This window comes from Physcomitrium patens, chromosome 1 (assembly GCF_059467195.1).
Source record: "Physcomitrium patens ecotype Gransden chromosome 1, ASM5946719v1, whole genome shotgun sequence".
NCBI classification, from domain to species: Eukaryota; Viridiplantae; Streptophyta; class Bryopsida; order Funariales; family Funariaceae; genus Physcomitrium; species Physcomitrium patens.
Window position 1 is genome coordinate 15,400,898 of NC_143410.1, and position 13,042 is coordinate 15,413,939.

General features: G+C 34.6%; 1 protein-coding gene across 3 annotated transcripts; it reads right to left on the minus strand.

Annotated features, from left to right (window-relative positions):
* Positions 1-3,409: 3,409 nt before the first annotated feature.
* LOC112285918 (uncharacterized) lies at positions 3,410-5,728 on the minus strand. Of its 3 annotated transcripts, none has more exons than XM_024527317.3 (5): positions 5,595-5,728; positions 5,294-5,414; positions 4,561-4,692; positions 4,302-4,374; positions 3,410-4,152 (listed from the first exon to the last, which is right to left on the minus strand). In XM_024527317.3, the coding sequence occupies exons 2-5, from the start codon at positions 5,315-5,317 to the stop codon at positions 3,866-3,868; spliced, it is 516 nt and encodes a 171-aa protein (XP_024383085.1). In that variant the 5' UTR covers positions 5,318-5,414; positions 5,595-5,728; the 3' UTR covers positions 3,410-3,865. The 3 variants fall into 3 exon arrangements, with proteins under 3 accessions (XP_024383085.1, XP_024383076.1, XP_024383072.1); XM_024527308.3 differs by lacking the exon at positions 5,595-5,728 and adding an exon at positions 5,533-5,590; XM_024527304.3 differs by lacking the exon at positions 5,595-5,728 and having other exon boundaries at positions 5,294-5,590.
* Between the last annotated feature and the right edge of the window lie 7,314 nt (positions 5,729-13,042).

A 13,042-nucleotide genomic window follows, 5' to 3' on the forward strand; every position in this document is an offset into this window, starting at 1 on the left:
AATATCAAATACCATAAGATCTATTCTATACAAGTACAACCATTAGAGAATAACATCAACTTATTTGAATGGCACAACAAAGTATGTGCGGGCCTATAACCTATTGAAGAAATATAATAAGTAAGACACAAGAAAGTAGAAATCAGAATGGTTGTACACAAGAGAAGTATGGAATATCATGCCTCTTTCTTTCAACACTCTTTACTTATAGGAAGAGTTAATATCTGTTGTAGTTGAACTTCATCTATAATCATCTTCATCCATCAAACTTAATTCTAGATTCTTCTTAATTTAGCATCCACATTAATAAGTTATCTTCATTCTTTTATTTCTTTTTAATCATTAGCAACTTATCTAAGTTAATTATATCTTATTCTTATTTTAACATTTATAATATCTAATTTTGTATAATTTAGAAGAAAAAAAAAAACTAAAAGACTGAATAAGATAAAGACTATATTAAATTTTGAATTTTAATTTAATTAAAAAAATACATAATTTGGCCCTTAAACAAAAAAAGAGTCTACATTAATATAAATGACACTATAAAGAAGAGTTGTAGTAGACATTTAAAGAGTCATTTGTTAATTTAAAGATTTTTGCCTCTCTAATTTTTGAATATGGCTTGCAAATAAGTAACAATTGTATAAATGATTTAAAGATCCTATAGAGACATTAAATTTTGGAGCTTTGTCCCTTCTATTTTTTGTAATTTAATTACAAATTGAAGAAGATGAAAATCATATAAATCTTTTTTGTGGATCCAATTTATTTTTTCAAAAAAGAATGTAAACTACCTTTAGTAGATTCCATGCAATTATTTGATGACTATTTAAAAGAATAAATTCATGATATATACACCTTCAAAAAAATGCTTTCATTTTCATAAAAAAATATGAAGCAATGAGTAAATTTGAAAATCAAATTGATAAAGAGTGGACTAGCACAACAACCAAATAATGGACAAATATTCCTTTAAAGAAAACAAAACAAAAATGTGAACAAGCAAAGGTCTGTTAAGTCTATGAAGTGGAATGAAAACCCAATAGAACTCAAGAGTTGCATCTTGTGACCTAATCACTCATGGTGGAGTATGGAAGGCTAGTTGTGTACACTAGTTCTGAGGCAACTAGGGCAGGTTTGATTTTAGGGTGTGAAGACCTAACATGCGTTGTGACTAGTTTAACTCACGCAGCCGGAATATCCCATTTTGTGACAAAGAAATAGCAAAACAAAACACAAAACACAAAACTTGTGGGGTGGAGTGGTGTACTTCGATGCAGCTGCGCCATTCGGCCACTTACCCAGACGTGAGGCGTCTTCTCGCGACGTCGTTTCTACGTTCGATTTCCCTCTCCACAACATCATGTCGAGTACACTGCGGTCGTTGTTCACTGTGTGCAGCTTTCATTCTCTGACATTCTCTCACCGATTCGCGCGCATCGTGCCCTCTTAATTATGTCAGGATGTTGCGCAGGCTACATCGATGGATTACTTCACTCATCGGTACAAAGCTCTAACGTTGTGTTGGTGATGTGAGTTGCGTCAGCTACTGCCAGAGAGGATCAATCATGTGAGGATTCGGTGAGAGGCTTAGGTCAGTCGGTATGACAGAGTAGAGAATCGTTCATCTGCGGCCTTCAGTATGAAAATGGTAGGGGGTGAAGTGATTGCGAAGATTCTCGCCACAAGCCGTCATCACAGGATCGTCTTGTTGAAGGTTTTCGCATTTGTAGCGCTGATTACGGTACTCTTCGCCGCGACGTTGGCGATTGCACCCGCTATGGAACACGTCTCGGGGCAGCAAGCGTTGGACTTCGCGAAGCAGATGGGCGTTACGTCGATGAGTCTGTGGAATGTCACGGGTCCTGCGAAGGATCGGTTCCAGTACGAGCTTGGGGTGTTTCTCCGCGGGGTTGAGCTTCTCTCGGAGACTACCCAGGATCAGAAGTATTTAGATTTCATTAAGTTCAAGATTGACCGATTTGTGACCGATAATGGGACGATTAACACTTACAAATTCAACGAATTCCAGCTGGACAGCATCCTCACAGGTAGGCTGCTTCTCACACTCTTCAAAAGTACAGGCGCATTGAAGTACAAGACGGCTGCGGATATACTCCGTGAGCAGTTGCGGAAGCAGCCACGCACGAACGAAGGGGGATTCTGGCACAAGGATGTGTACCCCTACCAAATGTGGCTGGATGGGCTGTACATGGCGGAGCCGTACTACGCCCGCTATGCGAAAGAATTCGATGACCGTTCTGCTTTTGACGACATTGCTGCACAGTTCATCATCATGGAGAATCGGACGCGGAACGAGACGACAGGGTTGCTGTATCACGGATACGACGAAGCTAGGGTTCAGGCATGGGCGGATCCATTGACGGGGTGCTCGCCGAGCATTTGGGGTCGGTCAGTGGGATGGTTTGCAATGGGAGTGCTCGATACGTTGGAATTCTTTCCCGTGGATCACCCCAAGCGATCTGAGATGGTCGCCATTCTGAACCGTATTGCTTCAGCAGTGAAGAGATTTCAGGATGCGCAGTCTGGGCTATGGTGGCAGGTGATGGACAAGGGGGGTGAGGCCGGGAACTATCTGGAGTCGTCGGCCTCCGCCATGTTTGTGTACACTCTTGCGAAAGGAATTCGTTTAGCTTACTTGTCTAAGGATGACTATCTCGACAGTGCTTTGAAGGGATACGACGGAATTGTTGCACACTTTGTTGACAGCGGCCCAGATGGTGGTGTGAACTACTTGAGGACTGTTTCGGTGGGAGGCTTGGGGGGGAAGCCTTACCGTGATGGTAGTTACGAATACTACTTAAGTGAAGCTGTTGTCACCAACGACCCCAAGGGTATTGGCCCCTTTATAATGGCCTGTGTAGAAATTTTTCGAGTTTCATGACTACTCTGTGAGTTCTTGTGCTCAGTTTGTGTAGCTCCGAAGAATGAAAGTCTAGCCAGTTTACCTAGTCGATTGCGGAGTGCAACCTCATCTGTGCACACAGTGTAGCTGCTGCAGAATCTCAATTTCATTGTTAAACATAGTTACAGTGGTAGAGCTTGTTCCATATTAAGTGGAACATGTACGGATGCGGAAATAAATGTGTTGCTTTTATACAAGTTACATCACGGTGCAACGATTTCTGCATCACCAACTGTAATCTATTCATACATGCTGTAAGAAGCAGGAAAGATGTGCTCAGGTGTCCATTTCCTTGTAAGACTTGGTGAAAGCAACTGAGTCGAATCATCACTTAAGTTCGTGAGCAATAATCTGTGTCAAGTTTCATGTGTTTCAATCATGTCGTGTCCGCAGTTCTTTTGTATTGATGATAGTGATGAAACACCACCTTTTGCCATAAGCTTCACATAACACAACAAATGAACACGTTTACAGAGTGCGATCAGAAAAACAGCGGCAGTTTCTTGGCTATGTAACTTCCTGTACATTAATTACACATCTGTGAGATACAAGCTATCGTTTTGGGGAGGCAATATCCCAACATTCCCAGCTCCGAAGACATGGTCTATCTCTTGTTCACAGAACTTTCTGTGTGAAACGCAGCTGCAGCATCGCAATTAAAACCAGCAGGGCGTCAACGAGGACTTTCCAATGCCGAATGGGCTGCTGCAACCAACTACTTCGAGGTTTACCTTAACAAAATTCAGCCAACTGCAAGTCCACCCAATACAAGGCTACCTGACTGTATATTGTAATCATTATCCATTGAACATATGCTACGTTGATTGGGTATCAACATTTTCACCGTAGATGCTCATCCTGAACACCTGCACGAAGTATACCACCGCAAAGTTGCAAAATTTCAGTTGCTCTCGACTGGCGCTGGGGATCAGCAACTTAGTAGTAACCAGTGTAGTAGCGGGCGGGTCGAAACTCGTTGCCATATGATCGACCGCTGTAAGGATCGAAGACGGGAGCGTAGATGCTTGGATAAGTGTACATGTCATCGTATGCAGAGTATCTGGGCCTTACAACTGGAGCTGTAAGGGGATAAGGTTCAACAACATTGATCAGCGTTGCCTCCCCAATCACTTGTCGTACTAGACTAGTAATTGTGCTGGGGCTTAGTCTGGTGGACACTATCACTGTTTGATCTGGAATGTCGCATATCACGTTGTAGACACCTGGAAAAATATCCGTTGGTGTTATCATTCAAAAGTCCTTTGGAATGTTTCAAAGAAAAAGAGTGAGGCAGCATGAAAACAAGAGACGCAATAGGCCCCGTCAAAGTAACAAGGGCAGGGATTAGGGCATTCCAGCATGCTATTTTTACCTTCTAACGCCAGAGCATCCTTGATTCTGGCGATGTCTTCCAAGGTATAAATGGGAGCCTTCAGATGCACATCCTGCACAGCGACATTACCAACACAGAATAAGAAAACCTGTCTCTGCTAGAGAAACTTCACTTTTCCAGCTTCAGCTATATGCTGTAAGGAAGAATTATCCCAGATACCAGTGGTGACCAAGAGAAAGGCCGAATCGATGGATAAATCTCCATATGATCGAAGTAACGAAAAACAAAAAACACTCACCGGCACAAGCAATCCTCTAGAGTAGGGGCCAAACTCGGCTCCTGGACGATAGTAGGGATCCATAGGTTGACCGACAAGCCGCCGACGGTTGTTGATGACCCAAATGGGCTCAGGTGGCCCATACAGATCAAGCTGCACACCGCCATAAAATAACACAACACATCAAATCATCAAAGATCGTCTTCATAATAGAGTAAAGCATCAGGCCGCATGTGGCTTCGCACGCTACGCGTACACAATGCTTAATTTTCAAGGTTGTGATTCAGACAGAAGGTTTTAGACTGTCACCCTTCTGAGTATTGTCCTAAAATCACCACCTTCTCTGATTGCATTTTCAATCTCCTTACTGCGTTAAATTACACAATCGACTTCCTCATTTTGAAACGTTGGGATGATAATAATCCGAAACACGTAAGAGTAACATGCACCATGACGGTTGTACATGACATACAATTCTTTAGAATATACGAAGTAGCACCGAATTGGCCGTTAATGTGTTGAATTCGTCAAAGACCACACAGCCAAACAAAAAAGCTACTTCCTCGATTACTCGGGACACACAAAATCGGGAACGAAAGCACAACTAAAGAACCATGTAATAGTCCAGTAAACTCGCTGTATTTCTACTGTGAGCTTTGCCTCGTAATTTAGTGAAGTGAATTGCACAGACAACCCGATCTCCGAGACAAGAAACATCTCATATATTCCAACGCTTAACGCCAATGGCTCTCACCTCAGGCATATATCTCGTCGTCATCCTCCACCGCCACCCAAATTCCTGATATACTAACCACTACCACCACCAGCTCTGTTCTTTGAACTGCCGATTCGTAAAGGATCCTAGCACTACACTCCTGCTTCAACAGAACAAATACATCAAAAACAAAAAGAAGGAAAACAAACAAACAAACAACAAGGTTCAAAGGTGCAATTAATCTTGATTTCGGGCACAGATCGACTCAAACGGACTACCGCTGCGAGAAGCCTTGCAAACGAAGCAAACAAGGGAATTGTCTCGTTTTTTGGGCATGAACCATCGCACAAAGCTGCCTCGGAGTCGTCACTGGTCTTTACACAGGCGGAAAGGGGCCCTCGAAGGTTGCAGAAACATGGAGAAAGGCGCCCGCCTTTGGTGGGCCTAAGGATTGGTTTCAGCTGGGACGATGGCAACGTGTGGACAATGCACCCATCTCCCTCCCCCCTATATATATATATATATATATATATAAAAGAAAAAAAAAACCCCACCCACAAGGATCACTCATTTGAATCCCCAAGAAGGATTTCTTCTCCGGAGATGCAGCCTACGACGTTCTCTGCCATCATCCCCTCTTTCTAAAACGCGGCATCCTATGCCACCCCACCTTCTCTAGGGATCTGTGCCTTCAAAATGTTGTGGATTTCACAGCCACAGCATCTTCTTACACTGCTCAGAAGTACCCAATTCTGGGATATTGTCCTGTCGCCCTTGAAATGATTTCACCATGACCATATATTTCTTAGTATTTGTCCATCTTGATGAATCTTGCCGAATCTCAAGGCCAAATCTTGTGCCTTGATTAGTTTGATCGTTGTATTTTTTTGCTGTGTGTATAAGTGTGTTGATTTCTAAATTGCTTTCAATCTTGTTGAGAATGTTTGGACAGACATAAGAATTGTTGAGAATGTTTGGACAGATACAAGAGTTGAGAATGTTTGGACAGATACAAGAGTTGAGAATGTTTGGACAGATACAAGAGTTGAGAATGTTTGGACAAATACAAGAGTAACTCAAAGTAATGTCTACACACACAAAATAGTGTATAGAAGAAAAAAGAGGTTATCTGTGTATTTTGATGTGGTTGTCTCTTATATACAAAGAAAAAGGGAGAAGATAAACAATTTCTCTCGACTACATTCCAAACATTGTAGCTACAATATTTTTTCTAACCTACAATAAATATTATAGAGAGTGCCAACTATAATTAAATATTTATGTGTATTATTTTCATATAGTGGCTAAATAACAACTCAACAATAGTCTCTATTATAATTGGGCAAACTTGTTTTTTGACACACTATCTTCTTTAATGGCCGTAGTCCTCATTTTGTAGTTGCGTCACTTCTTTGGACAATATTGAGTAGTGTACTTAGGTTCTCCGCAATACAAGCACAATCTTTCCTAATAACGATAAGTCTTTTCTTGTTTAATAAGAGGTTTGAAACATACCATATCAATTTGTATATCCTCTACTTTTAATTGTGTGTATTGAAAAGACATTGGCATTGTCATTGAATTATAGTAACATTGACGTGTACCTATATAACTCTCAAATCAAAATTCAAAAAGTCAATTGTCACACCTCACATCAAAGTCATTATCTATATTTTTTCTCCTTGCAATTCTTCTTCCTTCCTATGGCGATAAATTAAATTAATGCATTGCAAGCATTAACTTCTTCAATTGCTTTTATACTTGTGCCATTATACTCTTCATTTTAAGAAGTTTTTTAATGATAATACTTAAAGAAGGAAAGATGTCTATTGTTGCTCAAAAAAAATAAAAGAAAAGACTTGAAAACAAAGAAAAAATATTAAGAAAAATATCAATTTAAAAGAGGGTAATCCGCAACTTTTAATACACTTAAGTCTTATCAAGAGAAAGGAATAATAAACTCTTAATCAAGAAAAGACAAAGCTTTGATATTGTAAGTATATTCTTGTTAATCTGTCAAGGATAAGAATTTGATGAAAGCAAATAAACAAGTGAGACTCTCTTAAAGAAATATGATAAAATAATATATATATATATATATATATATATATCAAAAAAAAATTGGAATGGCTACTGTCAAAAGATAAAAAAATTAAAGACTATAAAAAAATTAGAATAGCTATTGCCAAAAAATAAAGAAATTAAAGACTATCAAAAAAAAAATTAGAATGGCTATTGCCAAAAGATAAAGAAATTAAAGACTTTTAAAACTAGACTAGAAGTAAGAAAGGAATTGACAAGAATAAAGAAGATTTCACTCTTACCTCTATATATACTATCTATCTAGGATCTATGTGGTCACATTTTATAGGACTTCCAAAAAATATAATGACTTTACATGATAGATATTTTAATTTACAAGGCAAGTTTTCTATATAGATGCCATATAGTTATCTTATTCCGCAAGCTACTAATACATGTGGCACATGGTTAGCTTGTTGACTAAGTTTCTAACCTACCAATCAACTACAAATACATGTAAAGTCAAAATACCATCTACAAAGCTTCTAGGAAGCTTTTCTAGAAGATATTATGAAATTAATCTTCTTTTATCTACTTCTACCTATTCATATTACCTAGATAATAGTTATAATAAATATATATCTATGATAGAGAATCATTATATGAAAGTCCTTAAGTTGTTTAAATTAATTTATCAATTTATTACAATCAAATACATTATCAAGATGCTTTATATAAGATAATAATTTTTACATGGTTGGATAAAGTTATAATTATAATTTATTTCACTAATTTTCATGATATTGCAGCTCCATGTTCTTAGAATATATAGCTTGTTTGACATTTAGTTGTTGCAATATCAAATTTATATCTTGCATTACAATATCCAATGAATTTTGGATCTACAAATCATATATAAATTAGGTGGAACTTTCATATAAATATCTACATCAAAAGAACCATACAAATATGTAGTTATCACATCCATAAGATGCATCTAGAAGGTGGCATGAACTATGATTCCAATAATATATGAGAATATAATTGAATCTATGACTAAAAAATACAAAGATGCATAATCAATGCCAAACTATTCGATAAATTCCAAGACAGCAAGATCAACTTTATAGCAGATTATTTGATTTTTAGCATCTTACTTATATACTAATACTATCTTATATCCTACATGACAAGATATAAGAATGTCTACAATTAAATCAAAGACTTTTTTTTTATGCAAAGAGTCATACTTCTCTTCAATGGCAATTTTATATTTTAATCAATTAAAGCAATGCATTGCTTCTTCAACAATTTATACTTTAGGTCATCTTTTTTGCAAGAAAGAGCTTTTGCAATCAGGCATATAAATGATTCATCTATTGTAATAGATGGTCTATCCCAAATATTTTTTGTAACACAATATAGAAAAAATATTTTAGTATTCAATTTAATTTTATTCCTCCTAATTTTAAGATTTTTTATTGCATAAAATGAAGATATAATTTACATGGAAATATCAATATAATTTGATAGTCCCATAGATTTAGTAAGAACTTCTATAAAAATAATATGAAAATCAGCAAATATTATAGCTTTTTTATTATGTAATTATTTATTTGGTCTATGAATCATTTTATTTTTTGATGCTATAATGTAAGCAAGTGCATTTTGAGCCTCATTAATGGAAATTCTTTTAATCCAAGGTACAACATTTAAGCTGTCAGGTGTTTCATCTGCAATTCATTTTAGATACAAAAACTTGGCAATTTCAGTTTCAGCCAAAGGCGTTCTAAGATCAAGATTCATTGTAAATATTTTTGGTGCTCCAAATACAAGTATTCTATTTCTTTGTTGATTAGATATTCTTCCTTAAAAAATAGAAATATATTCTTTTTTAAATAGAAATTTAAAAATATATACATAATAATGTGCTAGATGATAGATCAATAATACAAAAAATGTCTAATAAATCAAAATCAATATATATGTCTTTTTGTCAATAATCTCTAATAATATACCATTGAAGTTCTAATATTGGAATCTAAATACTACAATAAAATACTTATATGTGAGATAGATTAAAAATGCAATGTGAAATAAATTCTTATTGTATAATAATTTTAAAAAAAGAAAGACAAAGATGCATTAATGTTGCAACATGCAAGTTTGCATGATCCCACATAAATACAAGTAAATTTATTTGAAGGATTGGTCTAGTAATGAGTTGTATACATTTTATAAATGACTCCACAAGTCCATTTTAAACAAGTTCATATGAAATATAATATATCAACTCAATCCTTATTGCAATACAATAGTCTTCAAAAGACTTTGATACAAATTCTTTTGCATTTTCTATATACAATATTTTGATAGGATAATTAAGAAAATATGCCCAAAAAAAAATATATAAATATAAGATTGGAAAATACTATGTTTTATATTGATGATAATCAAACATCTAATTATTTGTATGATACATCAACACCCATAGAAAAAGAACAAAATCGTCCAGATATTGGATTAATAAGATCACAAATACCACTATACAACCTTTCAAGAATTTGTGGTAATTGTCATGGGAGTTTCTAAATTAAAGACCAAGTAATCACCTTGTCTTTCACACATGTATGACATAATTTAATAGAATTTATATCTATAAATATTAAATTATATCTAATTATATATGGAATTATCTTCCAAAATAATGTAGATTCTAAATGTTCTAATCTTCCATGTCAAAGAAAAATGCAACTCTTTGTGAAAGATGATACAAAATTAAATGTAATAGAAGTTTGGATTACAATCTAATATGAAGCATTTGTTGCAATAAAAGATTTTTCTAACAATTGTATGATTTTGTGCAAGAATTAAAACTTTTTACCTATCTAGGGCAGTACTTGAGAAGTGATAACTATTGATATACATATCTTGGTTGCTGATCAGACTATGAAGTATTAAAGGTGTAAACATTGCATAATTATATTTTATGATGGAGTCCATAGGTTATTTTATCATTGCTACCTTCTGTTGGAAATGAAACGCATTTGCTCTAGCCATGGTCATCAAATTTTTAGTTTGTCAGGTTGAAGATTTTTTAGTAACAAATTGTTTGTTACGTAGGATAGTATGTGTTGTTATAAAATCAATGAGTGCATCATTTAACTCATCATTAGAGGTTTTATCATTCATATAAGCCTCTAAATTATTAATACCAATTGAATCTATAAACGCATCTACAGTATGAAATTTACAAGCTTTAACTCAAAATTTCTTATTTTTTTGGAACATTTAACAAAGTATTCTAAAGTATAGCACATATGTGCTAAATGTCTAATTATTCTACATTTATGGCAAGAATGCATTTCTATTTTTTGTTTTCTATTGTAACTAATAAAAAAACATTTATTCATTCTATATGGATAGATATAGTTATGACCATGACAATCCTAATAGAAACAAAACTGGACTATTTGTAAGATCTAAGATCTTTTTAATCCATAGCAATATATATCTCATCACAATGTAAGAGAGTATAGACTAAAAAGAAATTGAATAAAATTAAATAAAATATAACATGAAAGACTAAATATAGTAAAAAAAATAAAATAAATTGAACAAAAAATGTAAAAGCAAACTTTATCAAGAAAAAGAAATCAAAGTCATATTTGATGGGATACACAAATGGCTCTAGTCAATCCTATTTATACTTTGTCTAACTACCTTGGAACTTTTTAGAATATTCTTAATGATGGATTCCATCTAAATAATCACTCTAAGCCTTTTTTAGAATATTTTATGGTGAAACTCATATAAACCACTAACCTAGTCTCAATTCTAGTAATTTCTAAAAACTTTCCAAGAACTTTTCAAACATGATTCCTACTATCTATTTCTATGCATTAACAATATGAATATCTTATCCATACCTTGTTATAGTTAATCCCTCTCTATTAATGTGCAATATCTTTGTTTTACTTCCAATGGTATTTTCAAATTATTTCTTGATAATGGATGAGATTTTGTGCAGGTTCTCACGTTGCATTATAAATAGAATACCTTTCTAAAGGACTTTATATTGAAATTGTGGATGTCCATTACTATGGCAAAGATAGTAATACTCAAAATGCTATCCACTTTATACTCTTATTGATTATCAACCACAACTGGTGGTGGTGGAGGTAGTTGATTGTGGTCTGAAAAGTGCCTTGGTTCAGTATAAAATTCCTTGATTTGCAAAATATGAAAGACCGAATGGACCCAAACATGTGACAAAAGCTCAAGATAGTATACAAGATCAAGTATCATTACAAAAATGCAAAAAGGTCTAAGCCATTGACATCCCAACTTACAAATTTGAATTGATGTAGCAAGTAAAAAGTTGGCATTGAAGAGTAACACTTGGTCATCTTTTTAGAATGTCTTATATTGTTGGTGGTTATCTCCATATTATTTTTGTAAATTTTATGCAATAAAGATGGAATATCATGCCTCTTATAAGATCACTATAAGTCATTGTATAAACTCTTCTATTATTAGATTGTTGATATTAATGAGATGATACATAGTTGTTGGCATAATTGGATGTTGATTAATGTAAATGAAGAATAGTGAATGACTAGTACTTCCTTGAATACTATCATTGTAAGCAAATTTTAAGGACATCAAATATTCATTCCAATTATTATGATGAACCGCTGTCACAAACATACTCATGTAAGCTAGTAATTATATATGCAAATAGGTAGAAATAAGTAAAAGTAGGTAAAATTAAGTTAATTCTATAGTATTTAATATGGAAGCTTCCTAGAAGCTTCATAGGTGTTGCTTTGACTTTATAGATATCTTTAATTGATTTTTTGGATTAGAAACGTGGTCAACAAGTTGGCCATGTGCCACACATATTGTTAGCTTGAAGATCAAGCTAACTATGTGGACCACACGTAGAAAAACTTGCCTTGTAAGTCAAGACATATGTCCTACAAAGTCAACACATATTGGAGGTCCTATAGAATGTCGCCACGTAGTCCCTAGTTAGATAGTATATATAGAGACAAGAATGAAGCCTTCTTCACTCTTGTCAACTCCTTTCTTGCTTCTAGTCTAGTTTCAAGGGTCTTTAATTTTCTTGTCTTTTCGCAATAGCCATTCTAGTTTCTCTTTCAATATACATACTTATTTATTTATATTTTGTTACCTTTCTTTGAGTAAAGGCTCACTTGTTTGGATAATTTTTTCATCGAGTTCTTGTCCTTAACAACCGCTAAGAATGCATATAGCATATCCTCTAAGGTTTGATTTGCATGTTCTATTTGTCCATCTATTTGAGAATGAAAGGCCGTACATATGGCAAGTTCTTTCTTCAATAGCTTGAATAAAGTATACTAGAAACTTCATGTGAAGCATAAATCTCAATTTTAAATAATAATATAAGATATCTTATAATAATAAAAGATAGTATGAAAGAAGATTCATCCAAGTATTGTAGTATCAATATCAAAACTGCAGCCATGTAAAGTTGCTTCAAGAATTGGTCTACAAAGACAATAATTGCAATGCGTTCATGAGGTATTTGGTCCAAATACGTAATGATATTCATAGTCTTTTACTTCCAACATGCAATAGGTGGTAGAATTGACTGTAATAACCTAAGAGTTGTTGTGTTGCATGTTTTGTTATGTTGACATGATTTGTAAGAATCTACAAAGGCTTGAACATCATAATCCAAATTTCTCCAAAACCATGTGTCACGGATATACATATAAT

Excerpts from the sequence above, each read along its gene's own strand:
- LOC112285918 (XM_024527317.3), bottom strand. The coding sequence starts at position 5,317 with ATGACGACGAGATATATGCCTGAG. Across the intron at positions 4,693-5,293 it reads CGACGAGATATATGCCTGAG|CTTGATCTGTATGGGCCACC; the intron begins GTGAGAGCCATT and ends GGCGGTGTGCAG. Across the intron at positions 4,153-4,301 it reads GGATGCTCTGGCGTTAGAAG|GTGTCTACAACGTGATATGC; the intron begins GTAAAAATAGCA and ends ATATTTTTCCAG.